Below are 22,347 nucleotides of genomic sequence, written 5' to 3' on the forward strand. Positions count from 1 at the left end.
TCTTTCATTCCTTCCGTCTTTCCCTTCTTTCATCCTTTCATTCTTTCTTCCTGTCTTCCCTTCCTTCCTTCCTTCCTTCCTGGACCGGCCCACACCAAATCATATTGGTTTGTATGTGGCTCTTGAATGAAGATGAAGTTACAGGAGTGAGATGTGTTTACCTAGCTGAAGGCATTTGTTAGCGTGCCAGTCCTTGGTTGTGTATCACGGTGCCGGTGGGCTTGGTTTTCACAACGTGACGCATTAGCGGGGCGGAGTTTGGTGACGTTTCAGGACACAGGGAGGACTCTCGCCGATAAACAAGTTTGAGATCAAAACAATTTCTGAAGGAACAGCAACAAAGAAGGAGCCTTTCAGCACAACGGCCACACCCGAAGAAGAAAACACATTTTCATCTTGTTAGGTGAGTGAATATCCACATCCATGCATCACCGAGCAATAATAACCTTTTATTAGCCGTGAGGTCCTTTTGTCTTTTGTTCTCGTACAGTCCTGTCTGTGTGATGTCTGAACACCGAGCAGCCCTTTTTTCTCGCCTGTTATTCGAACACAATATTAAGATCGCAGCTGCGATTACAAGAAATGACATCAATAATCTAACAGGTTACGATCAGCTGTTATTATTGAGTCAGTATCAGCTGATAACAGGCCGCTGATGTGGTGTGACATCCTCGGGCTTTCTTGCATTAAGACAGTTGCAGTATGTGTGTGTGTGTGTGTGTGTGTGTGCAGGGTGGGGGCTGCTGACATTAGATTCCAAGCAGACACTGTCATGTAGGCAGTGAAAAACACGGGTCTATTTTGGTGTTACACTACAACAGAAATGTAAAGGTTACAGTATATAATAATAATAATCCAATAACTATCACTACTACCCATCTTGGGATATATTTGCGAAGGTTAAACTATATTTTAGGGTAGATAAAATACAAATAAGCCAGTTTATCATGAATACCATAAAAGTAAACTTTATATTTTTATTAAATCTTCACATAAACAAAGTGTTTTGGAAAAATCTTACACTTACCACCAGCAAAGTGTAGCTAAAGTATCAAAAGTTAAAGTGGTAAACAGCTAATGCGATTTTTATATTATTAAATAACATCTTAGTATGTTATCATGATGCTGGAGATGATTTTAAATGCATTAAGTTTAGTTTAGTTTATTTCAGTCATTAAACTCAAATACAAATGTATAAATAATAATAATCATATGTCCTTTTTTTGTTCATCTCCCTTAGAAGTAGTTAGAAAGCAAAAGGGACAAATAATAAAAATAACAACAAACAAATAAATAAATAAAGCAGTTTCTGACTAAGTAGATGCAGGCTGAACCATGTACTTATAACACCCACCCTTTTTACATTAGTCGTTCAGTAGAACCTATGTACATAACAAACACAAAACATTTATAATAACTGGCTATGTATATATATAATGCACAGATAATAGTACAGGCAAAATATACACTTATATATGCATAGTTATCCCCAAAAGTACCTAGGTTCTTATACATAAAGTAATCCATTCCATACAATAATGTTTAAGCTTCAGTTTTATATTAGTTCATCATCTTATTATTGCTTCAACTGAAGTTTGATAAATATAATTGTGTAAAAAAAAAAAGTACTATATTACCTCCTGAAATGTGGTTAAGTACAAGAATAATTCACTGTACTGGAGTAAGTGCACTTAGTAAGATCAGTGTCTCATGATAGCAGCTTTCATTTACTTTGACAGTCGGATATATAGTGTTAAGAAAGTGAAATGTATTTACTGAAGATCTGTGTCACACACTAACAAAAACAAACAAGCAGCGTTGGTACAAAACTGAACTTAACACCACTAGAGGGTCGTCAGCTGGGGACATAAGGTCAGTGAGTTAGTCTGGGGTCACACAGGAAGCTGACATCCCTCCATCATGGAAAGAATCTCAACCCACTATCAGACATTATATAATACTGCTGCAATCAGTGTAACTCCAGCCTCTCGTATCATTGTGGGGCCTCGGTCGTTTCTGTTCTAAACTGGGCCTGCTTGAGTTTCTGTGCTGTGGTGTAATGGAAGCGGTTGTTGATGCAGAGCAGGCATCAGGTCCTGTTGGGTGTTTTTTACTAGGGCGGCCTCAAGGTGGAGACATTTGTACCATAACCTGTAACCTGCCATGAAAACACAAGTAGACATTCACATTTAAATATAGAGTCTTGGAGTCCATATTTAAATGAGAACTACCTCAGTGTGTCTGTCTGTTCTTGTAGTTCACCTATTTGTTATTTTACAGACTGCAACAGAGGCATAAAGATGCTCGGGAAGATTCTTTCTCATCTGCTTGGGAATACCGGTGACGACTTTGAGGCGGTGGACGACACTTTTGAGGATCTGATGGAGTTTGAGGAGGGAGGATGGGTCATTGTTAATCTCCCAGGTGAGAGATTCAACTTGTTCACATCTGTTTGGGGCTCAGGGAGGGTGCAGCTGATGCTTGGATGAAAAAATACGGTTGTTCCTCTTTGCAGAGAGCGTACCGCTGTCAGCCCCTGAGGCGGACCCACTGGAAAACCTGCTGATCGAGCACCCCAGCATGTCTGTCTACCAGATCAGACGCAGAATGAGTGGAGAAGAGGAAGTGGAGGAGGAGGAGGAGGAAGGAGGCTCTGATGAGGATGAAGAGGATTCTGCCAGGTTGTTTTTTCATTGACATACACATTTGTTTCACTGTGTTTGTGCAGATGTTGAGCCCAAAATCAATATCCATATCATCCGTTTCCAAATCAAGAGAGAGTTAAGTTTGCTGTATCTAGATTCTAAAAGTCCAGTTTACCTCATCAGTCAACCTATACAGTGAAGAAACAATAACCCCACAAGCTCATTAATGTCATAATTTATATGAAGTGATCTACATACACTTTCTTCTTTATCTTGCCATAAAAGAATTACCAACATTCAGCTGTCTCTTTATTAATAACAAAGCTACAGCTAAGTAATTACTGGTAAATAATACTGATGTTAAAAATAATACCGAGTCAGTGGGTGATGAAGGCTACATGGCTTTCAGCTGCAGCGTATTTGTGTCTGTTACTGAACCAGCTGCTGTTATCTGCCAGCGGGTAAAAGGCCGTCTGGAACAGCAACTTTTACAACAAGGGAGCGGAGAGAGGAAAATATTTCACAACTCATCTCGCCCCTTGTCACTTTAATCCTGTTTGAATGGGGCTTCAGATTGTACTGCTAAGTTTAGAAGCTAAGACGTACAGAGAAGCCCTGGAAAAATACAAGACACAGGACCAGCACAGTTGAGCTGTAATTACATTTCCAACAACAGGTGGTGGCAGCATCTGCTTTGCTCTGTAGGCTGACTGAATATAGTACAACAAATCCTGGTTGTCAATGCTAGTTGGGGAAATTAATAGATGATGAGGTAATTATTTGACTTTTAAACTCAGCGCAGCCCTGGCCTATCAAATGTATTATATGCTCAGTTGTCATGGGAATACATTGTTTTTGATTAGGAGTTTTCTTTGTTTATGAGCTGTCAAGATTTCATCCAAGTAGCACTTCTACAGCAGCTCCTCCATGTTGCCTTAAAGACCAATGGCTCAAATCACTATGTGTATAGTAAAAGATGTGACTTGGAGTGACAAACCCTCAATACATCATCAGCTATCTATGAACCTTTTAGCTCCTTTCAGCTCATTGTTTTAGTTTTACGTCTCGCTTTACACTTTTGGTTCAGTCTCACTGCTCTTATTGTTTCCAGATACAGCAGACAGCTGTCTAGTGTGAAAAAAAGCTAAGAGAAACGTACTTACTGTACAGTAGCGCTAAACAAACAAAGTTAGCAACTAGTTGGGGAACATAGCCAAATATTTTTCTCAGCAGAGCCAAAACAAGAGTACGTATTGGCCTTGATTTCATCAGGTGGACAGAAACGTGACTCCAGAGGAATGCTAACATAGTCCCGTGTCTTTGCTAACGTATTTTGCGGTATTGACTTACAAGGTGGTCATACAGTTATTCAGTGATGTATTTACGGGAAGTTTTTGCTGCCCCCAAGTGGCCAAAATTGAGTTAATGCAGGTTTAAATGACCAGAAGTCTCTCAGTAAGGTCAGGTTTTTAAGGTCAAGAACAAACTGTAATGCTTAGCTAACAAAACAGTTTTGGGACAGTTATTTTCAGTTATATTGGGAACGGCATGTAATGACACACAACCAAAATAGATGAATGTGGACACACAAAGATCAAGACTATTCTTGACTAACTGTGTCAAGATTTATCCTCGCCTTACCTCTTGAGAAACAAGAACCCTCATAAACCTTGAAAACATGCCATCACTTAAGGACTCTAAAACTAGTTTTCACAAGGAGAGAAGAGCCTCGACGTTCACACAGACCTAGTGTACAGTCATAGTCTCTCTCTCGTGTTGTATTACTTCATTCAAATATTCCATGAACACATATTCTGACACTTTCTCTGTGTTTGTTCAGGCCGGTGGCGGTGAGGCGGCACATCTCCTGGCGTTTGGCCGCCTGGGGAATCCCCCTGCCCTGCAACATCCAGCTGTTGGCTGTCCAGAGGGCGAGGACCCAAGCTGAGCGCAAGAAGCTGACTCGTAGCGCCCTCCACAGGCAGAACCTGGCTAAGACGCGATTCTCCCCGGCAGAGAGACGCTACGGCCACTTCAAGCAGCCCTGCCAGCGCCTGTACAATTACTAAGCAAGAACAATCCACCTGCTTGTGAGGGTGATCGTCAGGTTGCATCCACCACAGCTCACAGTGCCTTGACTCTGTATCACTCAGGTTTTCCAAAATTGTTTCACCTCACACACATAATCCTGACAATGACCGAACATCAGCCAGTAGCAGCACAAGCTTTTATTACAATGTAGGCAACCTGCACTGAAACCCTCACGTGTGAAACCACTGATCTCCTGACTTTGTGAATGACACCATCTGCCCCCTCAGGTTGGAAAACGTTAGCAACAAGCAGTTACTGTCAAATAAAGCCTTTGTACATTATCAAATGAGAGCAGTTGACTTGTTTGACATGTTTAGATATAAGTAGGGTTTGGGCTTATATAGAAAGTTGCAAGTGTGTGAGAGATATTGTAAAGATGTTACCGTCACAGTATGTGACACCAATCCAAATCTGCGAAATAGAAAACATCTTACCTGTAGAATACTTTGCTCTTAATGATGATGGCAGTCGGCACATTTTGATTGAATATTCCTCGTGTTCAGTTAGTGTTATATCATGTGCCTTAGCTTTAGACGTTTTTGTGACGAGTGTATTACAAGTTTAAAAAGGCTGATTTCATATCGTGTTGACCTGCACAGTACTCACACTCTGTGCAAACATAACCATGCTGTGTGAATTTCATAAGAAAAAAAATGTTGCTTCACACAGAAACCACTGTTCATGTTTTGTACTAAGACTACTTTTCAGCGAGTACTTTTTTTTATGTTATAAAAATTGTTCATGGTATACTCATGAGTGTAAATACAGTTGATGAATATTTTCATGTTACATAAATTGTTCATGGTAGACTCATGAGTGTAAATACAGTTGATGAATATGATTTTTTTCTATTTGTGTGTATTTATAAAATGTACAAAAAAAATGCAAATAAATCTTGTTTTCTTAAGATGATGGCTGAACGTGTTTAATTAAGGTGGCAGTACAGTGTATCAAAGATGGGTTCAGTCCAACAGGACGTGCCTATCACTGATCAGCCTCTCATTTCCGAAGTTCACACATCTTCCCCATGAACTTCTTCACTCGCTCCGGGTCGACGGCATTGGCCCAGTGACCACTCTTCTTAAAATGAGACCCAATGATCATTCCATTTGCATCAAGGTAACGTTCAATATTGTCGTAGGTCACTCCGGAGCCTATCAGCACTGGGATTTTCACAGATTGGGAAACTTCTGTAAAGGCAAAGAAACACACAAATCCACCACAGGATTTATAATACACACATGACATATGATGACAGAAATCTGAGTGACACAAATTTGATACATTTAAACAATGAAGTAATGTAAGTGGTTGAAACACAAGGTATTTAAAGCAAATCTGGGTTTATGAATGATTACCCACACAGTGTGTTGTAAAGCTGAGAAGGTGACTAAACCAAGTAAAGGCTGTGATACACTCAATGAACTTTGAACACAGTACATGCTAAACTCCACACAGGCATGTGAGCGCTGATCAGTGCCTGCGTGTTTGTGTTGCCGGCAAGAGTGCACGTGTGTGTGTGTGTTGGTGAGAAATACGGGTGTGGGAAAATGAGTGTGTGTTTGTTCACGTGTGTCTTGACGCTCCCGTGCATGAAACTGAGTGCCTATTTAGCTTTGAGTGTTTACAGTCTTGTCTGTCGTGTTGGAGACTCGGCTTATAAATAGCAGCCTGGTGTTGTTGTGAGCAGGACATGGTCCAGATTTCAGACCCACTGACCCTCTGCAGATTCATGGACCTGTTGGTAATATTCTTCTCAAACCCTCAAATCCTTTCCACACAGCCTCCATAGCTGCTGACTTAGAAGAAAATGTTTCCTTTCCTTTCCGTTTTTTTTTTTTTTTTTTTTACACAAATTCTTAAATAGAAATAACAATACTCCATTACAAGTAAATGTTTTAATATTTGTTTAAGATTATCATGTTTACATTTTGTGTTTGATTCTGCATTAGTAATTATAAACCATAGCTATCAAATCAATGTACTGCAGTTAATTAAGTAATATTTCCACTATGAAGTCCTCAGATACTTGATTAAATATAGCAATACAACTGTTTAAATAATTGTAAGATGCATTCAAAATCTTATTTATGTAAAAGTACACAGTTGATCATCATGATATACACATAAGTACTCATAATGTAGTGAAACGACTCCTTTCAGTCTTATATATTATATGACTTTATTATTATTAGTGATTAACAAATCAGCAGAATTTTAATGTTATGTGTAAAGTGCACTAATTGTAACTACTTTAAAAACTGTAGTTCATTTTAACAAAGTATTATGTTTTATAAGCTAAATAATATGTGTTGTATATAAAACAGTAACTATAACTGACAAATATATGTAGTGGAGTGAAGAGAACTATATTCCTCTCTCAAATGTCGTAAAGTGGAAGTTTAAAGTAGAAGTAATTTTGACTTAAAGTTGCATTAATTAATTTTGTTTTGGTCACTGGGTGTAGCAAAAAAAAAAGCTGTAAACGCAACACTGACGTATAGAGTGGATATAGCAAATGTGTGAGCAAACATTGGCTTATTTACAGCAAGTTTAGCACGCACTTCAAGACTGAAAACAGCTTCTTCCCCCAAGCTGTTAAACTGGCCTGAGACCCTCATCCCACTCACTCACGCACACTCACTGGAGTTCTACTACTAATCTAAACTCTATATTGTGTATTATTTTAATTGTGTACATATGACCTACTGTTATAGAAAAGTATTGCTGCTGTTTGCTGCTTTTGCACCTTTTACTATGCATATTTCACTTTATCTTACTTACTGATTACTTCTAATGTTTTATTATGTCTTAATTTGTTTTTAATCATGCCTCAGGGAATGCGATCTAAATTTCATTATATTGTTGTCTGACCCTCAATATAAAGACAATAAAGCTGATTGATACTGCTTCATTTGGAGTCATGGTTCTGTTTCTAGCCTAGTTTCTAACTTTGCATGTCTGCTGTGTAGAGTTGGGAAGGTGGTGTATGATGGGTTTATCAGAGCTTTGATTGGCTGATAACAGCTGCCAAATTAGGTTTGGAATGAGAAGGCTGAAAGTGAACCCAAACATTAAAGTTACAGCCAAAATAACAAAAAAAATGAGCTGAAAGGTACTAAAATGCTCTGTGTGTATATGTATGTATGTGTGTATACTAGAATAATGAGAATAACTCTCTAGCAACTTTCCTACCCAGTGCTGCTCAGAAAACACAACACATAATGTCTTTACTGTATATAGTGTAAGAGAGAGAGGAGAGAGAGAGAGAGAGAGAGAGAGAGAGAGAGAGAGAGAGAGAGAGAGAGAGAGAGAGAGAGAGAGAGAGAGAGAGAGAGAGAGAGAGAGAATACATATCCAGCATTCCTACACTGAGCCACACTGTAGCCAGGCTTCAGATAGCTGCCATATTGGGTGACTGCCATAAATGTAATACATCCATGGACACTGCTGAGCACTGGTTTAAAGGTTTGAATGTAAACTGGACTGACCAATAAAAGAGCACAGAGCACTGGTGACAGGAACTCACTACAGGTGACAGCAGTGTCCTCTGCTGGACAGACAGGGCACTGACTTAGACTGATGTGCTTTTTTTCTTTGTCATTTCAGTGATCAGTATGTTTTTTGACATTTTGACATTTGGTGGTAGCTCAGTACCTCTGAGCTCCTGCGGGTCAGCCTGCACTCCAGTAGCCGTCCCTGTGATGATGAGTCCGTCTGAAAGGAAGAACTCGGCGGCTCGTGCCGTCTCCTCAATGCTCACATCTGATGTCAGGGCATGGGAGCTGTGAAAACACACATCCGTTATACTACACAAGCACAAACACCCACAGCCTGACTGAAAATGAGATGTGGGCTGTTATTTTCAGTATCATATATCAAATATCTCAATTCTCAGAGGTATATAATCCTGCAAATTGATGTGAAATGTTTAACATCTCCAGTAGCAATTAACACATGAAATTTCCAGCATATTTCTAATATATGGATGAAATCGACACAATAATAAAAGCAAATTGCCACGGGGTGGATTGGGGGTCCTGCTGTTGATAAAGGAGACACATTAGAGAAAATATATAGCCTAACAAGGGGAATTTAGCACCATATTAACATGTTTGAGGTTGTTTAATCTGATACCAGACTCTTGTAATCAGAGTTACATTGCCAGACAACCAGAGGAGAGTCCAGGAAGTCACTACACCCGGCCAAGAAATAGTCTGACACTTAGGCCTAACCCCTCTTTAAAAGCCCCTCTTTGTTGTTTTTACAGTTTGGTTTTTGTATGGATTACACAAACACAACATAATGTGATGAAATGTGATAAATACGGTCCCTGGTGTGATCTTTTAAATCTTTAGATCTTCCTGACATTTTTTTGTCTAGTCACCCCAAAACCATGTGTATGAATCTTTACTAGTGGTAAGTGACTAAATCAGTAGTGAGTCAGGCCAATGGTACTTATGTCAGAGAAAATAACGCTAGCTGTTGTATTCAGAGTTGTGTGTTTTTGCATGTTAGTGGCTCATGCGGAAACTATGCAGATGGTGATCTCACCTGTGCTTCTTCTTGATGTCGGTGAAGATCTGCACATGCTCAGCTCCAATCTGCTTGCGATACCTCAGTAAGTCCCCAGCACATGCGTTTAGGAGGCCTTCGTCAGCCACATGAGAGAAGACAAAACCTTCAGCCCTGATAAAATCCAGACCTGCAACAGGAAAAAAGCTCTGGATAAATAACCAGTGGAACAAATGCCACGTATATTTTGTCTATCAAAACCTTTTAATGATGTGGCTGACCTTTGTCAAACACACAGCGGCTTATTTCCCTGATAAACCCACTTTAAATCAGGGCGGGTGACCAAACAGTGAAATCTGCTGTGGTAGAGTTTGACATGATTCTCTGTTCTGATCTAGCCTCATATACAGCACTACAATAATCATACTATACTATTAATACTGAACCTGAGGCCAGAGCTACAGCCAATGCATGCTGGTTAGCTGAGGACAGTATCTGCACTCCCAGTGGCAGAGATGGACAGAGGCCTCTCACAGCAGCACACACTGAAGTCATACAGGCAGACACCTCAGGACCCACAGAGAACGAGTAAGGGATGTCGTGCATGTTCTCTACAATCAAACCATCCTGAAAGAAGCGTTGACAAGTAATGTTTACTAGATTTCCTGGAAGGACTTCAAATGTCTAAGGAATTCAAACAATATGCCAGCACTTACAATCCCTGCGTCACGGTAGATCTCCGCCTCCCTGCATGCTTCTTCAATGATCTGAGACATTTTCATACATCCTAAAGGGGTGCCTGGAATAAGTGGGAAACTTGGTTACATATATTATGAGATATCCCATGTTACAACTCACACATTTTCAGTGGTGGAATGTAAATAAGTACATTTACTCAAGTGCTATAGTTAAATACAAATTTGAAGTACTTGTACTATAGTTGAATATTTCCATTTCATGTCACTTAACACTTGTACTCCATGTCAGTTTAGATATGTTGTAGCCCACTATTTACTCCACTATGTTTATTTGACAGCTACTTTACAATTTAGGATTTTTTGTCCCATAAAAATATGATTATTATGGATTAAACTACCCAACAGTAAAGTAGTTTAAATGATCTTCATCTAGACCAACTACTACAGCGTAATGCCATTTATAGACTGATACAAGAGCTCATATAATAATTTAATTCATAATAGTATGACTGACATTCCTTGCTGTAGTTTTGCTACAGTTACTTAAGTTAGGAAGCTGAATACTTCTCCCACCACTGTTAAGGCCTCACTTCAAATACTGGAAAGAAAGGTTTAAGTGAAGTCTTACCTGGTAAAGCTTTTACATGAATCATTCCAATAACCACAGATTTTAGGCGCCCGAAAAGGTCCAAAAATTTCATGTTTCCAGATTTTGTACAGGAACCAGGGAGCAGTGAATCAATCTTGTTTTTTGGTCTTTCTAAGCATGGAGATCACATGACTGGGCAAGGGTCAAATGTTTTTGAACTGTAAAATAAGACCTCAAAATCAATACCAGACTAGTGACACAGAAAAAAACACCTTTTATTTGAATTTCCCCACCACCTGAGTTTAAAAACACACGCAGCACTGCGACACATATGTATTTAGAAGAGGTTAAGTTGGTTTCCTATAGGGGGATATAGGAGCAAGTATGGCAACCCAGGCTGGAACTAGGCGCCCTGGTAGCATCGGCAGGCTAACATAGTCCCGTTTCTGCTTTATAATAGATGCGCCTAGAGTGACAGCGACTGACAACAATCTCTGGAGTTCACAGAACGATTTGCCTCCATTTTTTCGCCATACTTTGGTCGCGTCATGCTTTATTTAACGCTCAAATCTAGGCTACTTCTGCTTTGTTTACATCTGACAGACTAGCCACGCGGTGCCCGGGCTCTTCCTGTTCTGGAGACCCGCCCCCTGCAGCTGTCACATCCAACCGGCACGCCTCCCGCTCACCCGCTTCGTTATAAAGTCACTTTTCATTTGCTTTCGCGCAATATACCTCGAATATATGGAGTCTATATGCTGTGTACACGCTATATACGAGAAGCTGTGACTATTGGCGTTGAAACGAGCTTCTAAAAAGGCGGTGGAGTCTGTGTTTTAGCGCCAAGTGAAATCACCTCCTCCCCTGACGTTGATGCTTCAGGTCATCTGTTCCCTGCAAGGCGCCAGCTTGGAGCTACCAGCAGCCCGGCCTGCACACACACTCTCACTCTCTCACACACAGCACCTCCAGACTCTAATACAAGCGGGGAACTTGCTTAATATTCATATTAAGTCTTCAAACGAGGAGAAGAGTGAACCTTCAAGGAGATAATCTTGAGGTGAGTGGAAGTGAGTTGAGCTAGTTTGAGCTTCTGTGTTGAATGAGTTGACTTAAATGCTAACTAACTCAACCGACGACTAGCTTTAAAATGCCGGCAATGATTTAAAAGTGTGTGTGGATGCTTTAAATTGAATGTCGCTTATGTATGACTTATGTTAAAGGCTGGATGTTTTTGCTATCACTGTTAAATTGTGAGGTGGAAACAGGCGTCCCAGCTGTGCCGGGCCATTATCTGGCAAGCCAGCTGTCCAAAGTTTGTGTCAGAAAATAACCAATTTCCACTCATAAATATGCAATATAATAACGGTGAGCGGATAATATATCGTCTGATGTATGCCATCGTGTAGTTTCATGATCATACGTTGATGATTTGGAACTTTTTGGCGACTTTTAACATCGCGTACTGTTTCCATTTCCCCGCGCAGGATGAGCTAGGCTTTGTCCGAAGGAGGGAGTTGAGAGTGGGGGTTGGGAGTGTGTGTGTTTGTGAATGTATGTGTGTGTGTGTGTGTTTGTGAATGTTTGTTTAAACCCTAAAAAACATAACTTTTAAAAACGCTTCTCATTCCACAGGTTTACTCCGAAACTGCCACCACCCCACTGAGTAGAATGCTAGGAAGACGGTGAGTAGAATATTGTATTGGCTCGTCAGTCAGTCAGAGTGTGACGACGGAAAGAAAAGTTGATTGGATGGAGCTTTAGCCATCCGGCTAGTTAGCTTGCTGCTATAGGACTTTTATTTAGCTCAACATTGAACCAAGCTTGCTGAAATGTTTGTGTCCTCTCTGGAGACCCACAAGCTCAATTCTTTTGGTTCTGTGCTGTTTTTTTATTTTTAGGGAAGAGACAGTACCCAAGTCTGTTGCTCCCGAGGCGCCCAAGGAAAATACAGTACGACCGAGAAAGAGGAAGGCAGATGTTGCCATTGTAAGTAGTCTGAAAGGCTTGCTAAACCCCATATTCAGCTGCAGCTAGCTCTCTAATCTAGGCCTTTTTCAATGACTAACATTGAGATAAAATGGTGATCCATATATCCCTTAGTGCTGTCAAGTGGTTGTGTCTTGTGCTTTGATTGGAGTATTTACTGATGCAGGTGGTGCATTGCATATAAACACAGATACATTTATTGGTGTTTTTTTTGTAATAGTTCTAATACGAATCACACTGTAAGACAGATTTGTACCTTTTCACAAGCTCTTGTGCGCTGTTAAAGTTGATCTAACCACTTCTGTGTTTGTTAGCTGCCACATCACATACAAAATAACATCCTCTTCTTCTTTGATCCTCAGTATCTACAAGATGTGGATGAGGAGGTAGCAGAGATGACGAAGAAGAAGCAGCGTGACTGCGAGGTAAGTGCCATTTTCTCCCCTGTTCTGACATGATATAACATGTGCCTTCACACATGTCTAAGTTATGTTAATGTGTAGGCAGCCCACTTGTTGAGTGTCACCACCGAGTCTTGTGTTACATAAAGGCAACACTGGTTGTACTGTGGACCTCTCCCTGACATTTTAATCTGTCTTGTGAAGCAGGGCTGGAGGCCTGATGCTGCTTACACCAGTCCACACAGGTGGATCCCCACACCTGATCTGGAAGAGGACCAACCAGTTACCCTGATAAGTGCAGGATTCCCCCACTACAACTTGAACAACATATTTGCAACCCCCGTGCACTGCGCCCCGCTCCCTGCCCTGTGGTAAGTTTGAGTATGAATGTAATGTGCTGTGGCCTTAACAGCCACCACACCTCAACCGAACTGAACAACTGTGGGTGATTTGAGAAACATGTTAAACCACAAATAACAGAACATGTCTGACAAGAATGATGTTCATCCCTCCAGTAGATGTCCAGTGGCTCGGTGAAACTATGACTATGTTCACATTACAGGCCTTCATGCTCAATTTTGAGTTTATTATTTAGTCTGATTTGAACTGAAATGTGAGTCATAAATACAATAATAATAAAAATGATTGTTTATTTATTTATTTATTTATTTGACTGTCAAATCATAAGCATGGATGACATGATTACTTTTTGTATAGAAGTTTGTCGATCACATTTGAAATCTCAGTTTTTCCATTGAGCCCCATGGCTGTTTTTCTCCTCCTCTGAATAATGACAGGTGATATGAGCAGAAACATGAAACTTATACAGTCTGACCATTCTGACATCGGTCACATAGCCTATCGGATATGAATCAGATCCAGGACATATGCAGGTGGCCCGGACACGTCAGCGTATAACATTTACGAAGCCAATGATGAGGGGCGCTGCTGTTTTTAGGCTTCTACCACTGTTTAAATGTTGTATATTAACAAGATGTGATAGCAGGGAACCTGTTATTCAAAACTAGGCTACTTCATTACTAATGCTGAATTTGTACAACAGCAATAGAAGTGACTATTCAGCTCTGAAATGTACACACCTGTGCTAATCCATACATGGATTAAGACACACAGGCCTTAGATGCAGTTCCATTCCGTCATCATGGAAACCGATCATAAGATTTTGGTATTTTTTCTGCTGCCTTACTTTTAACATCACAGCTCTGTTCACTCACCGGGCTGCTCCAGTCTGCAGATGCTTCTCACATTCAGGTTATTTTTACCAGTGTGTTCATGTCTGATTTTTGTCCTCAGCTGGGCGAGTAAGGACGTGGTATGGAACAACATGCTGGAGAAGGATAAGACTTACACCAGAGATGTCAACATGATGGAGAAACATCCTCATCTTCAGCCTAAGATGAGGGCGATTCTCCTGGACTGGCTCATGGAGGTGCGTAGCATATCCTCAGTCTCATGACCTGTAACAGAAGAGATCCACACATCCATTCATAACCATCTACTGTCCTGCACTTAATGAATAAATTGGCCATTATGCTGCAGTTGTAGATGGCATAAGAGTTAAAATGCTTGAATTAGTTTAATGTGGGTTATTATCAGTAAATGTCCTGTGCCACAAACAGTTTAGTAACACTCAGTGCTATCTCTGCAAGGCTGTGAAAGAAACACAGAGTTGTGAACATCATTGTACTGAAGCTGAATAATGAGCTGCGATGACTAATGAGTTCGCCGATCCCTGAAAGAGATCAACCAATGGATTTGGCCTAATCACATTCAATAAAGACTCCATCTGCTTTAGCCTTTTGATTTTGGTTTCTCCTCATATCAAAGTATAAATGACTATGAATATGGTTATAAGGGCTGCGTGGGAGTTCATGAGTCTTTGCTGGGATACATTGGTTTTTTTTTTTGGTTTCATCATCACTGTGAATGCTTGATACTGTTTCATGTCAGTAGTTCACTCACATAAACAAACCTACCAGTGATTATGTTTTCTGAGGTCACTCATCGGTGCGGTGCAGTGCAGTGATGTTCTGTGTGTTTGCATGTTGTAGGTCAGTGAGGTGTACAAACTGCACAGGGAGACGTACCACCTCGCTCAGGACTACTTTGACCGCTTCATGGGCACGCAAAGAAACGTCTTCAAGTCCAGGCTGCAGCTCATAGGCATCACATGTCTCTTCATCGCTGCCAAAGTCGAGGTGAGAGGAGCATTTAAATCTCTTAAGTAGCGTTTTGAGCTTTTTTTTTTTTTTTTGTAGGTTTTGGTACGTCATCTAAACCCCCTTTTCAAACTGGACAATAACACACATTAACACCCACTTATATTTTCCCTTTGTCTTTAGTGTAAAAGGGTATAATCTGCATTCCTTCCTGTGTCAAATGACTATATCCAAACATACTTAAAGTGAATGGAAAATGAAAAACCCCACTCTATGTTCTTATCCAATTCCTTGTGTAGTATTAACATGTTAGGCCAACAGTCCTTTAGCCATGTGACTTTATTTTTGTGCTGACCACACATACCGCAAGCACATCTGTCACCAGAAACACAGCAGCTACTTTATTTTTATATAGTCTATGGTCTACTGGAGATAGGAAATGAGTCAATCCCCTCTTTTTCACAGGTTTACCCACATTTAAGAAAAAGACCTGCACATATGCACCCATTTTGGTATAAGAAGATGTATTGGTGGCACTGACCCTTTTCTAGTTCTGAACATTTCACAGCTTTCAGAGACTGTAAAATGTTTGTTTTTCAGGAACAACTAATACAGTGCTGGACAAGTTAGTTTATAGAACCGTTTTTAAAGCCAGAAACACCGTACTTTTTAGAGTAAGGATGGTGATAATGAGCCAAAGCAATGACAGGTCAAGCCGCATGAAGTAAAAAGCAGCAAATATACAGTGTAGTAGGACCATTTAAAAGAAGTCACAATAAAAGACATAAAATCTGTGTAAAGTCAGGAAGTAGCTGTATAAAAAGGAAGGAATTTGTTTCACAAGACATGGCCAGAGCTTTTAAAAATCCTCACAATTTAAAAATAGTCTTCCATCACATGAAGAGACTCCTACTGACTAACTATATAAATACACTATATTTATGTATACTCTATAAATAAGCCTGCTAGTCTGCCTGTTCTATCTATCTGGCAGGGTGTAGTGATTGGTTTTTATAAAGCTCATCTCTTTTTACAGGAAATGTATCCTCCCAAGGTCCACCAGTTTGCCTACGTCACCGATGAAGCCTGCACTGAAGACGAGATTCTCAATATGGAAATCATTATTATGAAGGTAAAGACACACATGCTCCTCGTTAATCCACCAATATGAACTTTTGATTTGATGCTGTAAGCACTAAGAGTAATAACTGTCTGAAACTAAATCACAGATAGATATTTTCTTCTTTAGGCAGTTGTTCAGTTGTCACGACCCTGTCTAACATCACACTTATGAACGATGACATCACTCCACAATGCTATGAATAATTTAAGTGGTCTTACTGCTGTTGGTGACAGTATCTCTTTAACCGGTTATCTTGTCTGCTCTTTTCCCCTCTGTTCTAACACAGGAGCTGAAGTGGAGTCTGAGCCCACAGACACCCATCTCCTGGCTCAATGTTTACATGCAGGTGGCCTACCTGAAAGAGACAGACGAGCTGCTCATCCCCAGATATCCACAAGCTACCTTCACACAGATCGCAGAGGTACCACTTTCAGTTGATTTTTTTTTTTATTTTTATTTTGACTTGCCAATAAACTGATATCTGTTAAGTGACTTTAATGGTGCAGGATGATTTGGCAAACATGTAAACCATGTTAGTAGTTGTCTGACAGAATGTGTGGGTTTAATATTGACTATATATCTTCAGTACAGTCCTATCTGCTGTCTTTAGTTTCAAAAACAGTATGTGCCAAAAAAGAACAGATTTTTTTTTTTGTCCTCCACAAACTTTTTACAATATGATTTTAAACAATGGTAAAAAAGCAGTCAATGTCTACGGAAGTGATGAAGTTACACTCAAGACTTAAATTGCTGTACTACTAAACCAACTGTGTCCTGAACACCAATTCACATTCATAAATGCCCCGTCAGTCATTAATAAATGTATCCTTCTGTGAAAGAAGACATTTACAGTCACTATTTTATGGTCCAGGAGAACATTTGATAGAATATGGTGAATACAACATATTTAAGATTTGACCCTGAACACTATGTAAGGATTAAGAGAAGCAGTGTTGAATTTTTGTGATTTTTAGGCAGCACAGTCCTGCATGGTTAAACATCTAGTTGCTGCCATATGTTTTTATTCAGTGTCGCATGCACTGAGCGACTTCTACACTTCTGCTATATATAGGACATTGCCACTGTACTCATTGCTGCCATACAATGGGTGAGGTATTTCTTACTGTAGCTTTTAATGAGCAACAAGTATGATTTGTTGTGAAATCTAACATTCTTGGAGAAGTTTGTAAGATGTACTTTTGCAGAATTCCTTCAAGATATGCTCCGATGTGTTAATTACAGTTTATTTTCTCTGTTTCCTCTCAGTTGTTGGACCTGTGTATGCTGGACATGCATTGCTTGGAGTTTTCCAATGGCGTCCTCGCTGCTTCAGCCCTGTTTCACTTCTCCTCTTTGGAGGTGGTGGAGAACGTTTCAGGTGAGAAACCAGCTCATGCTGAATGAACAGATTGAATTGTCAGCATTTACTTTTCCCAGCTTGTGCTTCCCTGGTTGTTTCACCTTGACTCACATCTCTGATCATCTCTCTGTCCACACAGCCCTGAAGAGGGTGGAGGTAGAGGAGTGCGTGAGATGGATGGTGCCGTTCGCGATGGCGCTGCGAGAGGTCGGCGGGTCGCCCATGAAAACCTTTTCAGGAATCTCTGCTGATGACATGCACAACATCCAGACCCACGTCGCCTACCTCACATGGCTCGTAAGTGACCCTGGCCTCCTACATAGTTTAAACATGATCAGAACACCTTGAAAAATACCAGTGACTTGTACATATGATCACATGGTAATATGATGACAGCATAGTTAACCTCTTTCTGCTCTCGTGTGTGTCTGTGTGTGTACAGGAGAAAGCCTACTCTTACCAAGATGTGGAGGTGCAGCGTCACGGCAACTGTCCTGTCCCTTCAGGCGTCCTGACCCCTCCCCTGAGCAGTGAGAAAACAGAAGATTTGCCCCGAGCGGACGCCTCAGTGCCAAAAATCAGGCCGAAGATGCGCAATCCATCCCCACAACCTCACCTTCCCGAATAGCCAGACAAAATACAAACGGCTATTTACGTTATAGCTGTAAGAGGAGGAGAGGATGCTCTACTCTGGCGAACGGCGTCGCCTGAGTCTTATCACATGTGTACGACGGATTTTCAAACGTTGATGGAATGCTGATAACTAGGATCCAGATACTTGTTTTAAATGTCTGTGTGTACTGGGTGCACACACTGACTTGGACTAAAATTGGGAAACACTGACACACAATGAGCTTGGATGACCCCTACCCCACCCCTCCAGGAATCATATCTACATTTAACCCCCCAGTTTGGATGAAATTGCAAAACAATGGGTGCTTTGGGATGGAATGCCCAAGAGGAGTTGGGTTTTTTTTTTTTTTTTTAGCATTGCACCCAAATGCTTGCATTAACCACAGCCACATTCAGTGGTTGACATTTTTTATTTTCTATGCAGAGGCCAAATTGAAAGGACATTTTTATGGAGTCTCTACTTGACCTTGTGTGTGCGTGTGTGTGCGTGCGTGTGCATGTGTGTGTTTTAATGTGATTGGTGTTTTTTTTGTTTTAAGCTGTCAGTGGCCTCATTTGCCCAAAAACTATTCCTAGGGTCATATTTGACTCTATGTGCTGCTATAAAAGTGGGCTTTGCATAATAGAGGGTGAAGAGAGTGTGTGTGTGTGTGTGTGTGTGTGTGTGTATGAATGAAAGAAATGGTGTGCATGTGTTTGTGGTTTGATTCTTGCCATTTTTTCTTAGACAAAACATGGCCATGTTTTGCTTTGGGACCAGTAGCTTGGCTACCTGAATGGACAAGTGAACCAGCCAAGCTTCAGAAGCTAAAATATTGATTGTATTTAACTTCTATTTTTTATCCCAACCTGCAGTTTGTGTGTTTTTTGCCCCCCTCCCCCCACCCCCCACCAAAATGTAAGATTTCTATCTGACTTTTTAAAAATAAAATGCTGCTACATATTTTCAATTAAAGATGCGTTTCTGAGGACTCTTGTATAATTTCAGTCTTTGTTGCATCATGGTTTTCCACTGATGAGCCTCTTTGAAATGTCAGCACTCAAATCCATTCAGACACTTATTTTTTTAAACGTCTTTATTAAATGGTGACACTCGAGAGATACAACAAAGGTTCCTGGTAGCAGTGGAAAAAGACATCGTTGTTGGTTCCTAGAAGCAGTGGAAAAAGACATTGCTGTTGGTTCCTGGAAGCAGTGGAAAAAGACATCGTGATTCATGGTTGGTGTCTTGAACCACTGAAGCGCCCTGATTCTGACAAATGTTTTGATTCAAATCTTTGAGATGTTAATCTGTAACTTAAGAGTGCGACACCCCCTTTGTACCATCTTTTACTTCTAAGAAATCACAGAAGTGCACACAAACTTTAGGCCACTAGATGTCAGTATGATGCTGTTAGATTTAGTCCTTAAAACACTCAGAAAGCACTAAAGAAACTAAATGCACATTGTGTTGTGTATTTTAATGACCCTAAGTGATATATTCTAAATATTTTAGTGGGAGTTTTCTGCCCTCATTAAGTGGCAGACAATCCAGTGTTGCTGTTATACACCCAAAGTCAATCCATGTATTATTTATCAGTGTGATATGATCAGATTTGATTGACATTGCTCTGGATATAAGTAAACAACGCCACAGCTGTGTTCAGATCGGTTCAAATGTCACTAAATTGATTTGTGCACAGAAATCACCTTTTCTCAACAGTGTGACTCACTAAAAAGCAGAAAAGAGAAAGGACAAAAAATAAAACATGTGTTTTATATGACCTTTTCACCCATATAAGAAGCTGCTTGATTAAAAATAGATTTAAGGCTTTTTAATTCTTGTTTTTACAAAATTGAAACCAAATGGAGTATAAATTAACCCCAACTGATTTTTCTAAAAGAGGGTTTTACTTCACACACACACACCTCTAACCTCAGAGGGAGTAGACCAGGGGTGTTAAACATATGGCACGTGGGCCAGAATCGGTCCATCAATGGATCCAATCTGGCCCACTGGATAGCTTTACAAAAGAATTTATCCAATTTTTCCAATAAAACACGATGCTGTTCTTGCTTATTTCCACACGCCATTCACAGTCAAGGGTCCCGACCTTCCCGTGGACAATCAACTTTAGATGACTTGCAGTATGATTCAGATGTGAAGGACACATCTGACTCGGTGGGTTTGGGCGCATTTTATCATCTCTTACCACGGTAACCCCAAATTGACAAACCTGGCTGCAAAAATGTCTTCATGTTTGGGACGACTTGTCTTTGTGAACGAGCTTTTTCTGCAATGAGCATCAATAAAACAAAACTGCGTTCCAGATTGAGATTGCACTCGTGTCTTAAACATTTCAGGTTGTTCATCTGTTTTGTGAATAGATGGCTTATTATAGTAAAGTTATAGTACATATATAATATATATTATATGTTATTATGTAATCCTATCCTACTACTATAATTGGAGAGCAGGATGTTTTTCCTTCCGTCTGTCCACCTTTCTCCAACCCCCTGCATCTCCTCCAAGGTTTAGGGAGCCAGTCATTGCATATGGCATTTTTTTCGCATTTCATTTCATTTCATGTCAATTTCAATTTCAATTTCAATTTCAATGTTAAATCTGCATTTATACTTTCTATTTACTCCGGAGCGCTCCGGAGCCACAGCAACCTGGGACTATTTTTTCAGCCTGTGCCGTAAATGAGTAGAGACACTGTAAGTAGGTAGGGTCGTGAACGACGGGAGGAACAGAGACGAGAGGCGACATTTATCCACGGTCACTAAAATTTTCAACATGCCTGACAAGAACAAAACACTGTTGGAAAATACTCGCAACACCGCATTACATTAACACAAAGTGGCGAAACTCCAGAAAAGTCAGGTAAGAAATCACAAAACACTATCCACACAGTAGCTAATGCTAATGCTAATACTACAGGTTGTTGGCTACTCACCCATACCGCCAATACAGCCTTCTAACCATGTAATCATCCCTCCGCGACATGAATTCACGGAATTCAGTTCCTCTTGGTCTCAGGGTTAAGATCCGTTTTGTTCCAGAGTTAGATAATAACTCACCTAACAAAAACTTTTGTTTATGAATGAGGGTCTGGGGTCACAAATACACACACACACACTTTCTAGCAGTTGCCTGTTGCATATTATTACATTTTTCTCTATCATTACCCATCCTTACCAAGATATAGAAATTATTACTTACGTTTTTGTTTTTAACATATGACTGTTTTCATTGGCAACTAGATCATACTTCACAATGTGATTATGCATGTAAAGCCTAACCTTTTCATGCATTGGGTCCACTATATTACAATTTAGTCTGTGTGTCATAGCCTATATAAACATTTTTCAGAAATCCCATTATCAATATATATTGACTTTGTCAAGCAGTGGTGTGTCATCATGCATGATCTCATTTAAAAAAAACTGTCTTGACTTTTCAGCAGTGTGCTGTGAGGACAATTGACACAGAATGAGACAGCAGAGGCCATCAGAGCCGCCTGAGGCTACAGGTACTCATACCTTCTGATTAACCCTTTCATGCATATATTTCAATTAATGTACAAATAAACAAACACATTGCTGCTTCACTTTCTTACCTACCTGCTAGTATTACCATGCTAATAATATACCTACCTATCTAACTAGTTCATCACACAGCAACTCAATAACAATTCTCATTTACATACACCATCTCCTTCACACATGGCCTAACTTGTCCTTGGTTATGTGGATCTAATTTCAAACAACTATCTGACACAACTACACTCATGGATTATAATTTACTCAACAGCATAAAAAAAGCATTTGAAATATTTACTTTTCAGCTGAGTGCTGTGAGAACGATCGCCATCGAAAGAGACTGAAGAAGACATTGGAGCCACCTCAGGTTACAGGTACTCATACTTTCTGCTTAACATACACAATCTTATTCACAAATAGCCTAACATAGCCTTGGTTATGTGGATCTAATTTCAAACAACTATCTGACTCACATACTTACTGTGACCTTCATATACAAATATACATTCTTCTCACTGCTTTAATCTATGATCGTGTGTCTTTTGGCAAGTAAACATGCTGCAGCGCCCAACAGGCGCATTGTTCTAGTGGTTTTAAT

General features: G+C 40.1%; 3 protein-coding genes across 3 annotated transcripts; 2 read left to right on the top strand and 1 right to left on the bottom strand.

Moving 5' to 3' along the window:
* Nucleotides 1–230: 230 nt before the first annotated feature.
* si:ch211-260e23.9 (uncharacterized protein LOC555795 homolog) lies at nt 231–5,637 on the top strand. Its single transcript, XM_053322793.1, has 4 exons — nt 231–403; nt 2,281–2,424; nt 2,516–2,681; nt 4,486–5,637. The coding sequence occupies exons 2-4, from the start codon at nt 2,301–2,303 to the stop codon at nt 4,712–4,714; spliced, it is 519 nt and encodes a 172-aa protein (XP_053178768.1). The 5' UTR covers nt 231–403; nt 2,281–2,300; the 3' UTR covers nt 4,715–5,637.
* zgc:162297 (uncharacterized protein LOC555865 homolog) lies at nt 5,638–10,720 on the bottom strand. The gene is made up of 6 exons (XM_053322782.1): nt 10,578–10,720; nt 9,968–10,050; nt 9,698–9,878; nt 9,291–9,441; nt 8,394–8,521; nt 5,638–5,926 (listed from the first exon to the last, which is right to left on the bottom strand). Exons 1-6 carry the CDS (start codon nt 10,648–10,650, stop codon nt 5,736–5,738), a joined length of 807 nt encoding a protein of 268 aa, XP_053178757.1. The 5' UTR covers nt 10,651–10,720; the 3' UTR covers nt 5,638–5,735.
* Nucleotides 10,721–11,508: 788 nt separating this feature from the next.
* Nucleotides 11,509–18,284, top strand: ccne1 (cyclin E1). Its single transcript, XM_053320432.1, has 12 exons — nt 11,509–11,598; nt 12,174–12,223; nt 12,440–12,527; nt 12,890–12,952; nt 13,133–13,299; nt 14,243–14,378; nt 15,001–15,147; nt 16,145–16,240; nt 16,518–16,652; nt 17,498–17,609; nt 17,731–17,888; nt 18,034–18,284. Exons 2-12 carry the CDS (start codon nt 12,210–12,212, stop codon nt 18,217–18,219), a joined length of 1,302 nt encoding a protein of 433 aa, XP_053176407.1. The 5' UTR covers nt 11,509–11,598; nt 12,174–12,209; the 3' UTR covers nt 18,220–18,284.
* The last annotated feature ends 4,063 nt before the right edge of the window (nt 18,285–22,347 follow it).

This window comes from Scomber japonicus, chromosome 1 (genome assembly GCF_027409825.1).
Source record: "Scomber japonicus isolate fScoJap1 chromosome 1, fScoJap1.pri, whole genome shotgun sequence".
In the NCBI taxonomy this organism is placed as follows: domain Eukaryota; kingdom Metazoa; phylum Chordata; class Actinopteri; order Scombriformes; family Scombridae; genus Scomber; species Scomber japonicus.